At 33.8% G+C, this 23275-nt stretch overlaps 1 protein-coding gene across 5 annotated transcripts in view; it reads left to right on the forward strand.

Annotated features, from left to right (window-relative positions):
* The window catches only part of LOC149530753 (mitochondrial import inner membrane translocase subunit PAM16 like 2-like), a 129907-nt gene extending 113400 nt beyond the window's left edge, over positions 1-16507 (forward strand). For all 5 annotated transcript variants that reach the window (XM_089809746.1, XM_089809748.1, XM_089809747.1 and 2 more), the window contains 3 exons: positions 14164-14251; positions 15298-15431; positions 15821-16507. In XM_089809746.1, the coding sequence (XP_089665872.1) occupies positions 14164-14251; positions 15298-15431; positions 15821-15943 (345 nt within the window). In that variant the 3' untranslated portion in view covers positions 15944-16507. The remainder of the gene's footprint in view (positions 1-14163; positions 14252-15297; positions 15432-15820) is intronic.
* Positions 16508-23275: the final 6768 nt, after the last annotated feature.

Here is a 23275-nt window from a genome sequence, read left to right on the forward strand (position 1 = left end):
TATTTCAGTATGATAATTTCAAAATTTTCTATGAAATATGTATTATCATGATCTCTATAGACATCAACCAAATGATATCCATCATGACAACATGTTAAACTATTGTTAAGATTGTCACCTTACAATAGTAATTGCAATCAAAACATCAATGAAAGATCGTCACCTTTCATGATGTTTTTATAGAATCATGCGATAACTCACATGATATCCACCATGAACCATATTAGAGGGCGAATCCATCATGGATATTCCCATTGGGTGGAACTGGGGCTTTCACCTCAACCCTCTTTCTCTTACAGAGAAGGATACATTAAAGTACATCTCAGTAATCACTGATGTTGAGACTCCTTAGTAAGAGCTTTGTTCTCCACAACTCCAGGCTAGTCTCAAAATGCACAAACTTTACTTTGGTAGGAGGCTTGGTGAGAATGTTGATTTTCTATTCTTTAGTGATGATTTGCCTTGTCTAAATACTAATGAAACCAACTCTCCATGGTCTACTCCCTTTGTATCACTATGATCAAAATCCTTAAAGATAATTGTGACAAATCCTCAACTACCTCCCTCTATTACGGAAGCGTACATGGTCCTTTAATCATGAAAATGTCTTGCTACAAGAGACTCATCATTTGGTACATGATCATTTACACCATGTCAAAATTTGGATCACAACATTATTCACTGGAGTAGTTTCTTGTACACAAATGTACTTGTTTGATTCCATAGTAACGTGAGTAAATGCAATAAACTGTGGATGTATCTCCAAGCTTGGCAACATGAAACATTCTTGACAATGTGGTTTTCATCTGAAGCTCCAATACATTTTCGTCCAAGGTTACCTTGAATGAAATGTCAAAGTTTTTCTGAATGTGATATCAACCTTCTGACCTTCTTGTTTAAGGTTTCCTCTAATGAGCTATCAAACCCTCTCTGAATGTGATATTAACATTCTAACCTCTACAGTTTCTTGGTAGGAAGAATAGTCGAATGAAAGTCTTTGCATTTACACTTTAGAGCCAACCTTGGCACCCTCCAAAGTTCTTATTAATATATGTTGATGGAATAAAGATTTCAAAGGAATGCAAATTGTAGGTAGAGCGAGATAACGTCACTATATTTACTAAGTGCATCAAGTCAGTGGATATACGAAACACACTTGTTTCCGGAAAATCGACAACGTTCCAAGAATTCCCCATCTAAAGACTTCATCAAATGGCGCTGTCTACGTACACACTTGTTTCCGGAAAATCGACAACGTTCCAAGAATTCCCCATCTAAAGACTTCATCAAATGGCGCTGTCTACGTATTTTCTCGTACCGATTGAGTGCCTTCATATCTCCTCTCTAATGATATGCTGCCAAGGAAAGCACTTCAGTGATTTCAAGAGCTCTACAAGAATCTATCGTGTTAGGGAGGGGCATAGCTTCAAATGTCCACGTCATCTTGTTCATTTGTGTCATATACCAATCCAGTGGTTCATTGTTATTTTACTTGGGCAGCTCTCTAAGCCAGCAGCTCAAAATAAATAAATAAAGATTCGATGATTGGAACGATGATCCAATCTCCCATTTATAAGTCAATAATTACACCATTTGATATAAGATTCTTCATCGTAATCCATTGGAGAATTAACCCATGATTAGTTAGTAGTAGTAATACTCTCCCTTTGGCATAATAGTTTAACGTGTTATTCATGTACCCAATAGTGGTGACTATATTTGTTCACTTGCTCATCGCTACTTTATTTATATAAATTAGCACCATGATGAAAATGATATTCCACTCGAGGTTTTTATATTCTGTTTGATCACTTTGACATTTTACTTTAGCTTTATCACCATTTTATGAAGAATATAATTGTTACTGCTTGAGACAACCATAGCACATACGATGAAGGTGATCAAACTAATTAAGCTTTCTCCAAAATCGATAATGATTATCACTTCTTTGGTGATACACAATCTTAATCAGTAACCAATCCCAATAAGTGAATTAATATGATACCACATCTTTTGATGTGCCCGTGGTATTAACAATACAACCATTTCTTTGTTTTACCAGTGCTTTCCTCCCTCCTTGCATTAACATTCCTTGTATGTTCTAAGACTTTATAATTGCTGCCATATAGAAAACTGTTAATCTTATTATTTTAATTTCATCGTTGCTGCCTTATAAACAAATGGTGTGGCATTTGTCTTGTTGAGTTGTAATAACAAATTGCTCTATCCTCGTTTCAGACGTACAAGTCCCAAATTGTATTCAAACTATTGACAAGATTGCAGCAACTTAGTTCATCTCTGTTTTGACAAACACTAATTGTTGAATTTTGTAGAAGATCGACTGTGTTATCAAGCCCATGTTAATTATCAATGCAAGGATATATATATATATATAGCTTATATGCTGCGATCACAATTCATGTGTCTATTCCCAAATTCATATAGGGCCCAGTCTATCATTTGTTAACTCTTGTGTGACTAAATCTTCCTTTGTAATGACAATTCTTGCAAACATCAATTAATATGCTCAGGGAACTGCTGAGTGAATATGTCAAATTTCATTCCAAGCTTCTATCACTAGCTCGATGATTTTGCACAAATATATGCAAGATTTGTGATTATGAAATGAATCCTAAATTGCAGAAGTCAATATATATTATTCTGCTGGGAAATAAGTGTCTAAATTTTTTAGATGTTGTAACGAAAGATTCCTATCAATGTATGATTTATGAAGAATACTCTTGATCCTTGTGATGGGAGTATGCAACAAGGTAGTGTCCTTGATTTCCTTGATTTTGCACATGTGGTCACTTCTACATATGACAAAATTTCAACCCAAATATTATATCAATTTCCCGAAAACTTGTCCCAAGGATTGGGATCAAGAATGTGGATAGATTATTTTTTGCTACCATTCCCCTGCGTAGTGCCTCCATATAGGTCCATGGTGACCAAGTTTGTATCGGACACGATTGATGCATAGAATAGGGTATCTCGAAATTGTATCGCACCATGCCAATTATATCAATGTTCAACAGTTTGTTGAGAAGTATAATTGTCATTCTCATGATCGTGTGTTTACAGTTTTCAAGGTTTATTGTGCATCCAAGAGTCTCCCAATCAACAGATGTGGGCTCCACTTAATAGTTCAGGTGTGTATTGAATTATTATCTGGCAAATCCATAGTTCTGTCTGGCAAGTCTATTTCTATAAAGGTGATTGATCTATGTTTTTCCCCAGACCTGAGCCTCTCAAGATGCCTTCAAAGCTTAAGACTTATCGTGTCTTTTCAGTAACACACATCGCCCAATAAAGTCACGGTTTCTATTATTGCGATATGTAGCATGCACCAACCAGATCATAAGCAGGGCTTCTAGCTTCTGTTTTCACTGGATTTTATCATTTGAGGCAATATAGACCTGCTGCGAGATATTACTTCTTCTGGGAGATGCAATGAGACACTGTTTGCAGTAGATACCCAGTTTAAATCATTCCTCAGTTGTAATGTTGGGTCCTGACAATAAAGTCAGATAGACACTGTTGAAGATAGGATCACACTTCGTAACTCCATTCTAATGCGATGCTTATTTTGTCACAATTCTTTTGTTTGCACTATCCATTTATAATTAATGAATTAACATATTAATTTGGTATTCATATCTGCTCTTCAGTATACTTTCTATCGCTATTTCCTGAACATGACATGCTTTGGATAATTGCTAACTTACAACTGTAATTATCAACCATTAATATCTTCTTTAGTTTCTATTACTTAGATGGTGCTTTTGATGTGGAATACCTTATCTATGATGTGTGACTTAAATCATATGAATTCAAATATAATGAATCTGCCACTTCTGATCACTATGACAGAGGCTTTCCAGTATCAGCATAGTTTTCTCATTATCTTTGATCACATGTATGGTAGTGTCAATAGTCTCTTATTTGTCTGTGATTATCACTGCCAACAAAGTCACAAACTATGTAATCTTTGCCCTTTGTAAGTTCATATAATCATGTCATTGTATATTGCATAATCTCAACAAAGTCATCTAGCTACATAGGCACTGCTTTCATATTATCAGAATATATACTGTTGCTTTTATATATTCATTGCCATCTCTTCTAACCTATATTCTAATGAGGTATCAATATTCACATAGTTAAATCTGTCATCTAATGCTTCCTGCACTTCAGTGCTAGCTTTAGTCTACACTCAGATTGTCTTTCTCTGAACTTAATAATACAGTTATGTTCACTTGTATATGAGGAATATCTCAATCCAACCTGACCCAAATAAGTAATTACATTTTTTGACAAACATTTCAAAAATTGCCAAAGTTGTTGCTTTGTTTGTATATGGCTAAAATGTTGACTCTATACCAATAGAATGTTGATTGAGGCCTCTATCTCATCTTTCACTCTGGTCTCATACGAACCAGAAGGATTCCTAAGACCAAGCTGCACCATACCATGTTAAAGAAGGATTTCTGCAAATGTAATAGCACTGTTGTAACTTTAAGTGTTTACCAAGTGCAGATCTGAATGTATATATATAAGGGTATAAGAGACATGTCCCATGTAGGCAGCCTAAGTGTTAATCAATAACATTATTAATTAGTGGTAATAATGTTTAATTGATAAACAGAATTACTAAGAACAATTTAGTCTCTTGATCAAACTGATTCGACTGAAGCTACAACATTAACAAGTAAAAGGTAATCCTTTAAAACAAGGAGCATTGCCAGATAAAAATTTCTTTTTAGTTTCCTACTGTGACAGGCTTCAAAAAGAAAATTATCTGAAAGAATAACAATACCTACCTTCTTCTTGAAAGTTCTTTTAGGCTAACCTGCTATTTGCTCAATTGGGCTTCCTACGCCGTGTTGGTTCCCAGAACCGCAGATTGGAAATCCAAGAGCCTGCCACTTCTCCAATAGGATTACACAATAAGTTCTGGCCAACGAACGGGAATACTTTATGATTCCTTTGCACTTTAGGCTCCGCTACACCTAGGTGGGTAGACCTTCTCCTCGAACCTGATCACTTGGTTTAGAGCTTTTCTATAGTGAATTTAAGCTTTGGAGTTCTCCGGCTGGCAAAGTCTTTGAACTCGATCAAAATAGGATCGAATATTGAATGCTTAATAATTGAATTGTATAAGGTTTTAATAATGGATTTGATGCTTGTAGGAAGAAAGATATAGATTTTTTGACTTAAAATATAAATCCAATAGACTAGTGCTTTAACTTATTTGGGCAACAGAGTTAACTTCAATGAAGATTTTCACGTACAACTTTATAATGTTCTACGAACTTATACTGCCAACAATTAAATAATCAAGATGCGATAGGTGAAATACATGTACAATCTTAAATTAGTCCAGATTGAACTTTAACTCTTTTGGTAGGGAGACAAACTGGACACAAATACTGAGACAATTTGATATTTCACAATATCTATGATGATCACATTCAAGATGCTAAATGACCATGTCCACTTATCCAATATTTAAATTGTATACAGAATTTCAAAAAATTATTTAAAAGGACAATTCATCTGTAGTTTAAATCTCCATGCCATTTAGAAATAAACAAGACATTTTAATTTATTATAAAAATAAAATAATTGAATTTACATTATAAAGTCATTTTGAGCTCCTTATCCCTCCGTACAAATAATATAAAATAATTTTTGTAGAATATAAATGTTCTGAATATTGAATCTGTTTTACCTCTCACCACCACTCCATATTTATATTTGAAAATATAAAAGAAAGTGATTTTCATAATGAAGTCACATCTTTTCCAAAGTAAAATTTTCATAATTGTAGTTTTAAGTCTATCAAATAACTTTGAAATATTACTATTTGTTATCTGGCTAGAGCCCTACGACTCCAGATGGCTCCTCTTTGAAACGCATATAGCGAATTTAAGCTTTGGAGTTCTCCGGCTGGCAAAGTCCTTGAACTTGATCAAAAATAGGATTGAATGTTGAATGCTTAAATAATTGAATTGTATAAGGTTTTAATAATGGATTTGATGCTTGTAGGAAGAAAGATATAGATTTTCTGACTTAAAAAATATAAATCCAATAGACCGGTGCTTTAACTTATTTGGGCAACAGAGTCAATTTCAGTGAAGATTTTCACGTACAACTTTATAATGTTCTACGGACTTATACTTCCAACAATTAAATAGTCAAGATGCGATAGAATCATAGATCAAATAGGTGTGCAATCTTAAATTAGTCCAGATTGAACTTTAACTCTTCTGGTAGGGAGACAAACTAGACACAGATATTGAAACAATTTGATATTTCAGAATATCTGTGATGATCACATTCAAGATGCTAAATGACCATGTCCACTTATCCGATATTTAAATTGTATACAAAATTTCAAAAAATAATTACAAAGGACGATTCATCTGCATTTTAAATCCCCATGCCATTTAAAAATAAACAAAAGACATTTTAATTTATTATAAAAATAAAATAATTGAATTTGCATTATAAAGTCATATTGAGCTCCTTTTCCCTCCATACAAATAATATAAAATAATTTTTGTAGAATATGAATCTTCCAAATATTGAATCTGTTTTACCTCTCACCATTGCTCCATATTTATATTTGAAAATATAAAAGAAAGTGACTTTTCATAACAAAGTCACATCTTTTCCAAAGTAAACAATTTTTGATAATCATAGTTTTAACTCTATCAAATGAACTTTGAAATATTACTATCTGTTATTTGGCTAGAGCCCTACGACTCTAGATGGCTCCTCTTTGAAATGCAAATAACTAGTGTATTCATGGGCCACTAGATGATTATAAACTAAAGGATTTGTAAACCTGTGCGCTCACGTGGCTTGCTATATATCATAGTGCATTTTATTTATTTATTTATTTATGGATTTTATTTATTTATTTTATTTATCAAAAACTCCGACAGCATCTATAATGTGGCTTCTTCAGTCCATCTCGTGCTTGATGATTCTTTCATTTCTATGCCACCGTTATATGTTATGGGCAAATTCTTCACATATTCTCTCAATCGCAATTGTTCCACTCCCTTTTGAACAAGGATCATGACCGTTTCATGTTGCTTTTGTATGTTGAATGATTGGCTCTTCTAGATGGCTTCATACACATACGATTCGAAATTTGTCAAGGAACCAATTTGAACATCAAACGCTGCACACTAGCCTCCTTGATTTGTATCGATTTGCCAAAACATGGTGCATCAAATATTTGACCCGACCCAAAATGAAATCATTTTCAGCAATATGTTTGGCTTCATTGCTATCAGGCCTTCAATGTTAGACACATCCTTTGATGAGATATCAATTCTGTTCATGCCGTACAATGATATAGGAATTTTGTTGAATTTGCCAGATAACAACAAGGTTCCTTTGGACTCCTTATCCTCATCGTGATACATACTCCGTGCTTATGTAAATTTCTATTGACTTGGATTTTCCACAGCTAATCTCTAAATACATTTTATGTGATATCGAATACTTTATGGTGTGATTGATAATTTATGATCTGGACGCTGCCTTCTGTATGATCTGGGGTAAGAATAATGCTCCATGATCTTTGGTGTTTGATTTTTCCTTTCAACATTTGCAGTGTGAAACTGTACCTCATATGTGTGTAATACATGTTCACAAGATAACCACCTTGCCCATTTATCTTGATCAGCTACATCATTTCTGTGAGTAAACCAATATATGAAATTCTCAATGCCATGAATGTACAGGATGACTGGATGTGTCTTCAATAATCACAATGAAGCTTCATCTTGTCAGCATAACTCCTATATATAAATAGGATTGAAGTGCCTGAATTGCTGATGCAGAGCTTCATATGAAAGGTCTTTTAATGTAGATATAGGAAGTGGCTGTGAATCTAGTAATTCAGCTGGAGGTGGATATTTCTCTTCATTGTCTTCCATCATAATCTAGAAAGGCTCAATATATCCATGAGTGTTTTCATCCCATTGAAAATCTGGAGTGATTGTTAGTTCCATCTTCATAGTAGACTGAAAACAAATCTATGACATAACTTATAACATTAATTCAAGTAAAAGGAATGAGAAAATGTTCAAATGGAGGCCCAAAAATTTGGGCTCGATCAGGCCGCTCCAGCCAGCATACATCCTAGAAGATCCACAAGTCTTGTGTTCTTTCAATCAGGCTGTTCTGAATTTGTAAGATTCTCTTACTAACAGAGGCTTTATCCTGAGAATATTGACTTAGCCCATTGTTCTGCCTAACCCATCCAATTCTTACTGGGAGCCTTGGGTTGATTATTATTATCATTGATATGCTTAGATCTCTGAGAATTTTTAAACTGAGATTGTCTCCGTGCATTTCGGGTTGAATTCATCTGGGGAATTGGTTTTAGAGAGCACTGAGCTTTTTGCTGGATCTCAAATTTATTCTCTCTCTGCAAAGGCTGAGTGTCAGATTCCCTGGGGTTCCTAAAGCCCCCTTTTCTTTCAGGGCTTATCCTTTCTGCACTAATCGTTTTCTTGGTTTCACGATAGTCCAGCCAGTGTCATCGGGCAGCTATGGAGGGGGGGCACTATTGCCTGAGCTGATTGCAGAAAGTCCAAATGCATATCTAGTTTGTCTGAAGAACCAACTCTGCCGATCCCATCATTGTCTATCGAAATTGAGATTATGCAGAGCCATTTTTGCACATAATCCTATCCTTTTTTTTATTACCTCGTACATTTGCTTATAAAAAAAATTCAGAGGGATCTTGTTCTTTTGCTATAATAATATCTCTAACTTGCTCCACCATTGTATCTATATGCAATCATAGATGTCACGTAAAATTGGCTTATCAATATCACCCTGACAGATGAAAGTGTATATTGGCTCAGTGAAAGATAGTAATGCCCACCAGTCATCATTAAGAATTAATGTTCTGATATTATTTGCTCTATCTGTTTGTGATTGTCTCCATACTACCCAAGTGCGAGTAGTTACCATACTATTTAAGGCTTGTAAGAACAATGTAGTGTGTGGCAAAGCGTGTCTCAACCACCTTCAATCAAAAAATAATAATTTTCAAAAAGATATAAATCTTACATACATTTCAATAAAAACATTTAATAAAAAAATATTTGAATATTTTTAATACAAAAGAAATTTACCTTTTGCAACTCCAGCTTGCTGGAAATTGTTGGTAAATGGTCTGTGATATGTGATGATTACAAGTAAACATCTGAATTTCTTTGGCTTTTACCTAAATCTTTTGTATCCATGATTTTTGCCAATTTTTTGTAATATCAAATTCAAAGAATGAACTACTCAAGGCATCCACCAAATGTTTGGATATCTTGCTTCCATGACCAACCCATTTGCTCTAAATACTTTTGCATTATCCATGATCACTTGAATAACACTTTCTGGTCCCACAGATTCAATTGCTCCAATGAGAATGTTGGTAATAAACTGTGTATCTTGTCTTCAGCCTTGCATTCCGCAACTCTCAAAAACATTGCCCCCTTTGGGCTCATTGGAATTTGAAACCACATTGATTAGTTATTTCTAGCATCCTTCCATCCATCACAAATTATGGAAACCCCTGAAATTTTCCATGCATCTTGGATCACTTGCAACTGTCTATCAATAATATCTTTTTCTTGAGTCAAAAGAGTAGTATGAACCTTGTACTACCCTGAGCTTTTGTACCCTTTTTGGTCTTCATTAATAGACCTAAGCATCTATTGCCAATATGAGGAGTGAACCACATTAAATCAAATTACGTTCTCATATAGACAACTTGCAATTTTCTGATCTGTATCCTCTTGACTTTGCAAATTAAATGCTTTTTCAAGAGGTCCCAAACTTGTAATTTTCTGATCTGTATCCTCTTGTGACTAGTAGATGTTCCTGAAGCTGGATGCAAAGGTCGTCTATTAAGACATGACCTTTGTGTTGACTTTTGAACTTGATTATTAGCTTCATTTTCTTCTTTTTGATATGTTGCACCTTTGGACCAGGGCACACTTCATATCGTGTACCTTTTATGTGACGAAGGTCTCCACTAAACCTGTTACAAGAACTATTATAATAAATTATACACTCGTGACACCTCCATTTAAAACCTCCACCACCTTGAACAATCCCTTCCCTGGTTGATCATCAACCTTTAGACTAGGGCACATTTCACATTTTGTACCTTGTATGTGACAAAGGTGTCCATTGGTATAAGAACTATTATAATCAATTATACACTGGCGACACCTCCATTTGAAATTTCCAATACCTTGAACAATCCTTTCCTTGGTTGACCATCAACCTTTGGACCAAGGCACAATTCACATTCCACACCTTTTATGTGACAAAAGATGTACATGAACCCTAGTATAAGAACAAGTATAATCAATTAGACACTTGTGACACCTCCATTTAAAACTTCCACCACCTTGAATTTTTTCAATAATGGTTGCATGTTCCCATTATGGATATTTTGCATTTTGTTTTACCCACTTGTCATTTTCCAATACTCTGACATCTAATTGATTATAATGGTTCTTATACCAAGGATCGTGGACACCTTTGTCACATAAAAGGTATAGGATGTGAAGTGTGCATAGTAGTTATACTTTTAATGTATACCATGCACTACCATATATGGCGCTTTGATGGGGAAGAAACAACCAGCTAGAGTTCATTAATTAATCTTACAAAATAGTTATAAAATTTAAACTATAATGCACTATTAATATATATTAATACTTATATAATTAATTTTAGATTATAAATAATGCAAATTTATAATGTATATAGGTAATTTTTAAAATAAAATTAATATTTTTAATTTGTAATTAATATATCTATTTTTAATTTATACTTCATACACATTTTTTGCTCAAACAAAGTCATACAATTCATTATACGAGTAATATATCCGAAGTGCTCCATGAAGTAAATCTTAATGATAATTTGTAATAAAACAATTTCCAACACATAATCATTAACATTTGTCTCCACCTAAAACAGTGGTTGCAAGCTAGGTATTGCCAAAGCCAATGACTTGGTAATCTTATACTTAAACGAATCAGTTGGCTTTTCTATAATATTACCCCATAAAAAGGAATTACAAATTGCCTTTTGAATATAAAGTATTGCAAAAATTATTGCAATTGTGAAATATGATTTGATTAGCGTTCTCAAATTGAAGTACCCCTAGAAAACTCCTTCCCTTAATCTCAATGAAAATCTCGTGTTGTGATGTGGAGCTTAATCAGACTCAGAGGTTAATTTATCTCACTTTATTTGGCGCAATTTCTCCCCAAATTATTACTACTAGGTTTTGGGGGCATATATGTTTACCAAGGTAGTAACAAGGGAGAAGTTGAACTCCTCTTCAGCCTCAGTTGGTCTTTAAGACTGAATAGAATGAAGGAACAACAAACCCCAGGCTGGTTTGATATTCCAGTGGGAGCTACAGGTGTAGTAGTGCTATGATTAGTCTCCAAGTGAGAGGTTATTGGTGTGGAGCCTAATTAGACTATAAGGTTAATTTCTCACTTTATTCGACGTGATTTCTCTTCAGATTATTACTATAGGGGTTTGGGGGCAGCGCCCTAGGTGTGCTCCCTATCGTAGTACAGGGTGGGGTTGAAGGGCAACGCCCCCGCGAGGATTTTTGGGGGCTGTGCCCCTGAAGCTTAAAGTGAATTGACTATTATAAAGGCATCGGCTGTTATCTTTTTCTATTGGACAACTTATTCTAGCCCTAATTTTGTAAGTATCAAAAGCTTGGATAAAATGCCTTAGGGTTAGGGATTTTATAATGTATGATGAGATTGTAGCTTCTTGCAACAGCATTGAGCTGGAATGGATTACGGGTTGTAATTAGGTTGTAATCATTGGATAATATAATATTGGACTTGCTGTTGGTGGACATAGCCTATGGATTGGGCGAACCATGTTAAATCTTTGTGTTTTGTGTTCTCTTCTCTGCACTTTATTATTTTATGATATTGGTTATATTTGGATGTACTGTCCGTGGTTGATCCTAATATCTTGGATCACTTCAAAATGGGTTTCACTTTTACTAAATTCCTTAAGGTAGGATTTTGATTTCAGTTACTTTATAGACTTGACTAATATTTTATCTTAGACTTTGACAACTATTTGGTGTCTTTGGTGACTACAAACTGAATATTTGCCTATGTAATCACTGATATGAATATCAAGTTATAAACAACAAAAATCTATTTTCTACAATTCATGGTTTAAACTCTATTTTATTTGCTCCATATCTTTATGCTATGAAATGCCTTAAAATTTCAAGAAAATGTAGTTTTTTCCATTTCTCTACATATTTTTATGTTTTACTTAAAATCTGAAATTTGCCCTATTATTTCCTGATTTCTCATATTATGGTTTGCCAATCTGCTGCAATTTCTATGTACCTGCCAAAATCTCCGTAGGGGTCACATTTCAAGATTGCTTTGTTATGAGGTTTAACAGGGGGTAATGATTCAGCATTTCAAATAGAGACACAATCTGAGTAGACAAGCATATCCCATACCTGCAATGATCAAATAGAAACACAATCTGAGTAGACGAGCATATCCTGTACCTGCAATGAGCAAACTTAGTCAATCAAATATTATCTGCCTACCTAGAAAGTTCACTGAGGTGAGCCGAAGGCTAATTTATGGTATATATTTAATATTTCCTTAAGAAATAACTAGGCTGAATCAATGACTATAGGCAGATGAACCTGGTGACAGAGACTCTCCAAATTGGGATGACATGGATACCATTATATTCACCTCTCACTTTCCAGAGACATTTCTAATATTCTTACTATTCTTTTCAATAGGATATTGTTAATGGAAGCTATTGAATCATATTGCACATGCTCTTTGATCACAACAGATTTGACTATATTTTAGCTTTTGTGTCAGGATGTTCAAATAGCTGCTAATATCCTTCTTGTCAGAATCCTTTTTCACCTCTATGGAATTTATCTCTCAATTGTCCCCTTTGAGGCTCCATATGGATTTTGTTTTACCCGGAAAGGATTAGAAAGAGATGATCACATTAGGATTAAAATCTTTTTCATACCCCACTCCTAATAGAATGTGAGACCATAGGCAGACAACTGGCAGAGTACTCTCCGAGTTGCAAAAACTGGCCGAATTTTCTGGCTTGGCAAGTTTTTTATGACTTTTACTAGTGCCAAAAGCTTGCAGGATTTTTGGCAAGAACTTGTCGAGTAACAAAAACTCAGTCATAGTTTTATAGCAGCAGTTAAAGGCAAAAAAGGGCCCAAATCAGTTTCATTTCTCATTTCTTCACTTGTATTTTGCTAAAAGGGGTAAAGTCTTCCAAACACTTGCAAACTATTTTTGATCGATTGAAGTGGACTTGAGGCAGGTTTGAAGCACATTTGCAGCAGGTTTGGAGAGGACTTTTTGAGAGGATGACATCAATGATTTGAAGAGGCAGGGTATGGAGGAGGGGGTGGATTTGGTTTCATGCTGGATGACATTGAGTTGAATGAGTAGTTACTGCTAGTGCCAGGAGAAGCCACAAATTGAGTTAGACATACCGAACAAGAAGGCAATCATGGCCATTCCAGACTTCTAAGATTAGACCCTCTAGTTCTACTTATCCCTTAGTTTTTATTATAACTGAGAAGACGAAGATGTAATTGAAATGATGTATTTACTTTTAGTTTTACATAAATTATTTACTATTTTGCTTCCAGCCATGAGTCTTCCTTAGGAGAATGTGATTTTGTACCCACTTTGTCTATAAATATATTTAGACTAAGCTTGTTTTGTTTTGTGTTCTCATTTATTGACTCATTGGATGTATCTTCTCATTGAATTTTGCAAAAAAATGCATTTCTAATTAAATTTAAACAATTTTTTAAGTTGCCAAGTTTTTGTTGGAAACTGGCCGAGTTTTCCCCAAATTTATTTTTCAGACCTTGGCGAGTTTTCCAACTGTGTAAGACAATAGTATTTTACATTGTTTCATAAACTATATTGGTGTCATTCAACACAATTCTCTTACATCATGACATGTTTCTCTTTTGGAGCATACTGCAGTAAAGAGCAAAGTAGCTTGAAAATTTTCTGTTTAGCTGTTTTCTGAAATTACATATTGTGTACACAGGCTGCAAAAATTCTGGCAAATTTGCTTGTGATGGGCTCAGGAGTTTTGGCAAGGGCTCTAGTTCAAGCTTACCGGCAAGCTCTTGCAAGTAAGATTCAGTGCTTATTTTGTATGCATCTTGGTTGATGTGTTTGTTGCTGACCCTGAATTATATATCATATACTAATAAAATCTATCCAGACAACCTGAATGGATGTCAGTTTGAGAGAATATAGAGTTGAATTTCAAACATTGCCATCTTTTTGAATTAAGGATTTTAGTATCAAATACGGGTTTGGTTTCCAGTTTGAAAGGGTAGAAAGCAAGCCATTTTAGTTGTTCTTACAGCATTTTGCAAATGGCATTTGACTACAAAGCAAATATAGGTTTGATTGGCACATTAATTTTGTTATCATGTTAGTTTATCAATTTCAATCTTCAAAATTCTTTTTGTGGTAATAATTGTCATAATATTTGTTTATTGGTTTGGTTTTGAGCCTCTGATGAATCTCTGCATGCACCCACTGAAGGAAATTGTAGATAAAATAAAAGGAGGAGATTTAGACAGTTTACAAGACTTGGTGTCAAAGTTTAAGTGTTGCCATCTTTTTAAATTGATAAATTCAATATTAATATGATATGATTGTCACTTACAAGGGGCATAAAGCAAGCCATTTCAGTTGTTTTTCAGCAATAGGCAAATATCATTTGATTACTGAGTGTTTATTGGTTTGGGTGACACCTTGATATAAACTGATGATTATACAACGAATGTTCATACAATCACTTCTATCCTATTTTCTCTCTTTTATTCCTTTTTTGTTTGCTTAATTTTGCTTGGACCAACTCTAATCATGGGTCATCTGATTTGTAATTATAATCAATAGCAGAGTCATGTGGGTTTGATATGATCATTAAGATGAAATAGGTGTCTGGCTTCTTAAGATCATAATTATGCTGTCAGCTAAACTTGTGGAATTAAATTAGTGTAAAGATGAGGAGATTCCTACTATTTTTGGGTAGTTTGACTATTTGAGCTATTAGATTGTTCATGTTACAAGTTTGAGACTCTTGTTTACCTTAAGATTTGATTGGTGCACATAGTCATCTGTTGTATGCATCTTGAATTCTAACTTAAGCATAGAATTTTTTCAGATGCCTCAAAGACAGGTGTTGCTCAAGAAGCAATGCAGAATGTTGTTCGTAAAACCAGTAAAACCATGACGGAACAGGAAGCCAGACAAATTTTAGGTGTTGGTGAACAATCTTCATGGGAAGATATTTTGCAGGTTAGTTGGAAAGTCCTATTCACGTGATAATTAGACATTAACAAATATGACAGACCTTATGTCCTAACAATGCATTTTCCCTTGAACTTAGTAGCAAACTCTTGTTGATTTAATATTGACACGCATTAAACACATCTTATGAGACATGCAAAATGAATGTATGCATTTACGGTAAATTTATTGAATATTTATTTGAACACTTCTATTAATCAATTGCAGTAGTTTTGTTTTATGGTTCACCTTTACAGGCCTGAATTTCGCTTTTGGTTAGAACTTGGATTTGTTATTGAACATTCTGGAGATAACAGTGTCAATATTTATAGAACTGTTAATATTTTTCTGCTGCTGCACAGTCGAATGAATGCTTGTTTTACATGCCTTTGTTGCAGAAATATGATACTCTTTTTGAAAGGAATGCTAAGTCGGGAAGTTTTTATCTTCAGTCAAAGGTTCACAGGGCAAAGGAATGCCTAGAAGCAGCACGAGGAACTAGAGAACAGACTGGTAGGTAGCATCTGGTAGCAAAGTTAGTGTAGTTCATGCCGAGCAGCCTTGACAATATTTGGTAAAAATACAGACAAAGTATCTTCCTTAGTTACTTGTTCCAACTTGTAGCAAGGCAGGAAAAATAACCTATTAAATTATTTTGTTCCATGGCCATTGTTCCTGCAAGGCTTTGTGTGTGTGCTGAGGGTTTTAGGATTTTTATTACTGTGCTTATTTAGCAAGAACAGGGGCTGCTTTTTGGGAATACAAATTGTGTATATGGAGTCTGGATTGTTAAAGACTTGCAATGTATATTACCTCGCAGAGCATCAGACATTGTGCATACTACTGCCCTTGTCCAAAATTTGATTCAAGCCTTAAAAATTTCTCACATTAAATCTTGTGTTTGCCTTAAGCAACTGATGATGAATTTCTTTATGGAACAGATAAATTGTATTGTATGTAAGTTAAATGAGTGCATATATTTTATGCACCCATTTTCAGTTCTGTTACTGATATGACAACTGTCAACATGGGTGTCAAAATTTTTGTTTAAATTAATGAGGAAACAAACAATTTTTTTACTTTTATTTGCATGTTTAGTCAACATGGGTTCCATGACCATAGCTGATGGTGAAGATATGTTGCTTGAGGTTATGAACACGTCTTCTTGCATTAGTACTACTTGTCTAGATTAGATATTGATTACCTATGCCTTGGTAGATTATAAACATAAGAGAGACTATCTCAGGTTATTTATGTTTATGGGTTGAAGTTAACTTCTAGTTATCATTGAAATTGTTGGTATGTGGAAGCAAAGTATAATGCAGAAATAAGAAATGGGAATCCATTTTTTTCATCCTGAAACAATACGTGTATGTAAACAAACAAATTGCTGAACGTGACTAAAGAGCAAAATGTCACCATACATTAAATGACTACTCATACATGTTATTAACAAAGCGTTGGATCTTTTACAAGATTTATAGGTGGTCTTGACCTGTTATCGATGGGAAGAGTAAACAATTAGAAAACTCCAATGTCTCCAGCGGGCCACCAGTCCGCTGCTGTTCTGGTGGAGACGGGGGACGTCCCTACATCCCCTGAGGCAAGTGGACAGGAGGACGGGAACAGGTCGCTTGACCCCTCCAAGGGATGGCTTCCTATGTCCAATTTTTTTTTTTGTTGCATAATTTTTATAAAAAAATATATTTTTTGTTGTATTGAATATCGTATCATGCTGCTCAATGTAATAATATTTATGATGAGATAACCATACTTGTGATATCTATGACTTACTATTTAGTATTTATTATTTATATAATAGAAGTAGAACTCTTCCATTTGCCCATTTAAGAATTTAAAATTTTAATATATATTGTTCAATGTTCCACTTTCATGTTCTATGTTCAATGCACTCTTCGAGTATTTAAATTTTAGTAAATTAATATTTGACATCTTTATGTCTTAAATTGTTGTACATGTTTGCATATCTAGCATTTTAAGTACCACATATATAGTATGTAGTCCTGTCCCCCACCATCCCCAAATTAATATCATATCATGCTGGTCAATGTAATACTCTTTATGATGAGATAATCGTACTTGTGATATCTATGACTTACTATTTATAATTTATATAATAGAAGTAGAACTCTTCCATTTGCTCATTTAAGAATTTAAAGTTTTAATATTTTTCATTCAATATTCCACTTTCATGTTCTATGTTCAATGCAATGTTCAAGTATTTAAATTTATATAAAATAAATATTTGACATCTTTATGTCTTAAATTGTTCTACATGTTTTCATAGCTAGCATTTTAAATACCATGTATATAGTATGTAATCTGTACCCAGCCGTCCCCAAATTGAGGCCGCTCTCTCCCTGCATCCCGGTGTAACTTGCTATGCACATACCGTGGGTGATGTAAAATCTCTATCCCATTGTTAGGAGTTGGGACGCCCCTTAAGAATCATTGTGTATCCTATTGCTAGATGTGTGAAATGATGATGATTGCAGTGTACAGTTTTAATGTAGGAACATAGGAGATGGTTTTTTTTTTTTTATTTAATAAAGGTAATGCCAATTTTAATTTGTGTGGACATTGGACATTTATGTGTGGTTTGTGCGGGCATTGGATGGAGATTTTTTTGTTTTTTGTTTTTTGTGCTTTTTGTTTCTTCGTAATGTCAGATTTAGTTAACATGAACTTGATAACATGGCTATTAGCTTTTTTTAATGTCTGATTTGGTTAACACGAACTTTGACAACATGGTTAATAGTGGAAATAAATTGCTTTGAGGGTGTCTACGTTTCTCCCTCTAGATTAGATATTCATCACCAATACCATTGCAGAGGGTAATATATTTATATTTATTTAAATTAATTTTGTTTTTTGTTTTCTAATTTTAATTTCTATTGTAGGCGGTTTGTAGATTTTGAAAATAGGAAGAATTCCCTTAAGCTATGCTTGTCCATGTGGGGATGTTAATTTATGAATAAAAGTGCTGGAACATGGAAGAAACTATACTGCAGAAATTAGAGCTAAGATTTTGATTTTTTTGGGTCCAAGTTTACCATATTTGCACAGTGAAAGTCAAATTCGAAATTGGGTTCGTCGTGAAGTCGGGTGGTGCGAAATTGGTCTGAAGTTGGCGGCAGTTTGAGAAAGTTGTGGCTAACTAGCTCAATAGGACCTTGGAGGAATTTGCTACAAATTTGGAAGGACTTCGTTGTTTTTTGTCGAGTTTGGAACAACTTTGACTACATGCGAACAAATGTGCATCGAATTTGATTTTTATTCCAATAAACCTATAAATGATGACAGAACTTATTGAGTTATAAACTTATAATCATGATGACAGAGTTGGAAGTATTCACGATAGGATAGAGTTGAAATTTATTATCATGCACGATAAAGTTGGAACTTGGAAGCATTTAATGTCAAAGCTGGAAGCATTCACACTGTTGGAAACTCACAACAAAGTTGTATCTTTTGGAAACTAGAAATTCACGACATAGTTGGAAACTGAAAAATGCACAAAAGCATTCAAACTCATGACACTAACATAGTGATGTATGGTCAAACTCATGACACTAACATAGTGATGTATGGACTTATTTGCTGTAGTATATTTTAATAAGCATATATTTAAAAAAAAAATTGTATGAACAAATCGAAATTGAACTTTAATCCAACCTAATTTTTTTGAACAAACCAAAATTGAAGTCAAATCCAACCTAAATTTTTTGAACAAACCGAAATTGAACCCAAATCTAACCTAGAATTTTTGAACAAACCAAAATTGAACCAAACCCAACTTAAATTTTTTGAGCAAACTGAAATTGAACCCAAACCCACCTAATTTTTTTGAACAAATCGAAATTGAACTCAAACCCAACCTAATTTTTTTTGGACTTGAATCTAAATTGTACGAAGCGATAACTTAATTTTTAATTTATTTTTGGGCAAGTTACCATGTCACTCAGTGAATCAAATTTGAAATTCGGTTTGTCGCGAAGTCAGGTGTAGTTTGAAAACAGTTCGAAGTCAGCGCCAATTTGAAAAAGTTGTGGACAAACTTTCCTCAAATTCATTGTTTTTGCCGAGTCCTGGAACTAGTTTGACTACAGGCATACGAATGCGCAACAAATTTGACTTTTGTTTCAATATTTTTGAAGTTTTTTTTTCTTTGACATGTCACCCCTAAAATGAGGGGAAAAAACTTATTAATGTCAAATAGCTTATATAGTCACGACGATATATATATGAACGAAACTAAATCTAAACAAAAAAAAATGTTTGTACGATTTTCGAATCTGAATTTTAAACCATTTGTACCAAAATCCGAACTAGCAACTTAGGTTTTCAGATATGTGAAACTTGTAGATAAATTAGAATATTGCTGAACATAGATACACAAAAAGAACACCTCTATTCCATTGTTGAGATGTGTATGTTCTGAAATGTGTATATCTATAGGGATTATGTTTTGATTTCTTAAATATGAGTGAGCTATGTATGCAGTGTAGCATGGATTATTTGTTTCTACCCAAATGCGAGGGCAGGTGATAGGGCAAGAATGTGAGAAGCATATAAGTGGGGAAGAGGTTTAAGGGAAAAGACATGAACAAATCAAAATTTTAATGATTTTTTATTAAAATAAAATGGTTTTTGAAAGTTCTAAAGCTTTGTAGAAAAAGAGACAACAAAAGAACAAAGAAAAGAAAATGGTAAACTAGGGTCTTGACCTCTTACAAAATTGCAAAAACTAGAAGGCAAGGCAAAACAGGGTCAAGATGGTTATATACAATGGAGAAGTTACACAACCAATGGATAGAAATAGTTGTACATGAGTCAATAAATAGAACCAAATAACAAATGAAAGAGTTGGGTTGGACTCTACACAAACTCTCAAACGTTAGTTTGGGGAAGTGATAGAGGTGGACATTTGTTGCTTCTAACAATAGTCGAAGAGACATCAACATCCACATTCTTGGACCTAGGGGAAGCATGCAAGATTCTCCTATACAGAGCCTATTAGCATGCGAAGGAGCTAAATAAGGACAAGGTGAAAGGTGGCCATCTACCACATTAGGAATTTGGTGTTGGTTCACCATGAGTAGGTTGAGCTATGAAAATAGGGTATGAGGTTCAACAATAGGGTTTGATGACACATTAAAGTTGAGCCAAAATCATGGGACTTGTCAACATTCTAAGATAAGGTCTTTTTACGAAGAGTCAAGATCATGAATAGTTAAATATTTAGTAGAATCCTTCACCATTTAGCGAAGCCTTTGTGGCAAAATAGAGCAATTCATAGCTAAGTAAGTAATGGAGAAGCATTGCCAATATCTAAAAGGGGAGGCTAAAGGTAGAGTCCAAGATCTATCCCTATCTGTCCAAAGCACATCCCCTTAAAGAGTCTTGGAGATATTAATGTATTGCTAGAATGCGAGCAAAAGTGGAATGCCCATGTAATTAAGTGAAGGCATCAACTTTTAAGAAGTGACCAATAGAGTTGCTTATGACCTTATAATAACATGAAACTTGTCAAATCTATAAAGGGAGGTTTGGAAGTTTAATCCCCATTAGATGCACATTTAGTGGCTCAGTAAGAGAGTTAAAGGAGGTTAACCAAGTCTTAATGGAGAGAGATCTCCTGCAAGTACACAACTAATTGAACACCAAATCTTTGTCCTTAAAAGAAGAGGCAATGGAAATAATTTTCTCTCTCCAAGTCAACTAGTAGCTATGCATGTACACCTTAAAGCCATCATGATTTGGCCTTTAAAGTCTTCATTGTTTTGATCAATAGGCTAGATAAACACATCTCCTCTATACATACTTGATGCCATTAATAAGGTGTATGAAAAGCATGATGAAAAACCATCACCACCAAAAGTATTATCATCGCATCATGTACCAAAATTGTTAACCTTTCTGATATGTTGAAATCCTAAGGGAAACTTGATTTCATAAGGCCGTATTTTATCATTACTTTCTGTACATTACAAGAACTTTCAAGAGGAAGTGGATTAAATTTTATCTGTTGAGGTCGAGTTTTATTTGTCATTTTAAAGCAGTTAAATCTTTATCCAAAGTAATTTCAAAACCATGATCTTGTAATTTTTTTATAGATTATATCTTAATTGGTCCCTTCAAACTTATTTCTCAAAAGTCAGCTACATCCTTAATGTTTCTCAAAAGTCAGCTGCATCCTTAATGTTTCAAGTAGCTGCTTGCCAAATTTCTAAAGCATTTCTCATAGATCGATAAGCTTGTGAATCATTAACATCGAGTAAGCTATAAATTTCCAAAGGTGGCTTCAAGTCTTGATAAAGCCATCTTTGTTAGTTCTTCATTGTTGTCAAAGTTGTCCAATCCTCAAGTTGAGCTAGATGAGAATGAGCAATCATTGTAATATCCATCCCTTTGCTATCACTACAAATTTTGTTTGTTAAACCCTACTAGACCTTTTTGTGAGCTTTATTTGATAAAATGATTTAATTATGATATTGAAATAACTATATGATGTTTGGATTATTAAATATTCGTTTATTATTATATTTTTTTGTGAAAGTCTAATTAAGAAAAAATGAGGATTTAATGAATTATTGTATTAAGAACCTACTTTAAATGCATAAATTAATATAATAGACCAAGTTGCATATTGAGATTTTGCTAATTATATTAAATTATAACAGAGTTGAGTTTTAGCTTCTATGTTTTAGCTCGAGTTCAAAACTCAATTAAAGATGAAAATTATTAATTATTTTTAAAAGTCCATGTACAATTAATAAGTGAGTTCTTTAATTAGAAAAACTTTAATCAGAAAAATCTAATAGGTTTGTGTATGTAAGTTTTTGAGTATTGTAGTTGGGGAATTATGTGTTTCGATTGAGGGATTCAATTTTGGTCTTTGGATTGTGATAGAAACAATTCGATTGAGTTTGGTCTTGGCTTTGTGGATTTGACTTCGTGCTTCTTTTAGATCTATAGTATTTTCCAGGTAGGGTTTGAAAAACCTTGTTTATTTTCTTTTCGAAAGATTATCTTCTTCATGCATGGAATGGGTGTTTGTCCAATTTTTTCAGTTTTATTATTTGAATTAAATAAACAAATTAATTTTACTATAATGCATATGAGCATACATATTTTGATTTGCATATTTTTTTTTGGATAGGTAATCGACCGAAGCCTAGATTATTTATCATTCATTTATTATTATTATTGTTAGATTAATTATTATTATGTGTTAATCTCGAGTATAGTTGAACCCAAGACCTCCCCGATGAGAGGCTCGTATTTTACCAATGCATTGTAGGCTCTTGCCTTATTTTGATTTGCATATGAACATAATATATGTGTAGAATTAAAAGAAAATAGAAAAGATTACAAAGTTGATATTGGGGTTTAACCAGAAAATTCCATTATTCCAACTATGAGATTATCATATTTTTCTCAAAAAAAATCTATATATTTTTGTATAAATTAATTTGTACAAAAAGATCTATGGAATAATGAGAAAAAAGGCCTGTTGGATTTTCTACTAACTAGCATATTGTTGGAATATATATCTATTCCTTTTATAATAAAATACTTAAAGAAAATATTAGAGGAGTTGTTGTAGTAGCAACCGCATAAGATAGGCCACACACTTGTGATGAGAAGTGGATGTATAGATAAGAATCCTATTATGGTAGATACCCGTGTAGAAAAAAATTGATCACACAGATGCCCCTATGGTTGATGCAGAAATTCGTGTAACATGAATGACGGGAAAAGATTTAAAAAATGTTCAACAAAGTTCTGGTTAATGTCAAAAAGATGAAAATGTTATTCACATTGAAAAT

This window comes from Cupressus sempervirens, chromosome 11 (genome assembly GCF_028749045.1).
Source record: "Cupressus sempervirens isolate cs-2001-9-10 chromosome 11, ASM2874904v1, whole genome shotgun sequence".
NCBI lineage: Eukaryota > Viridiplantae > Streptophyta > Pinopsida > Cupressales > Cupressaceae > Cupressus > Cupressus sempervirens.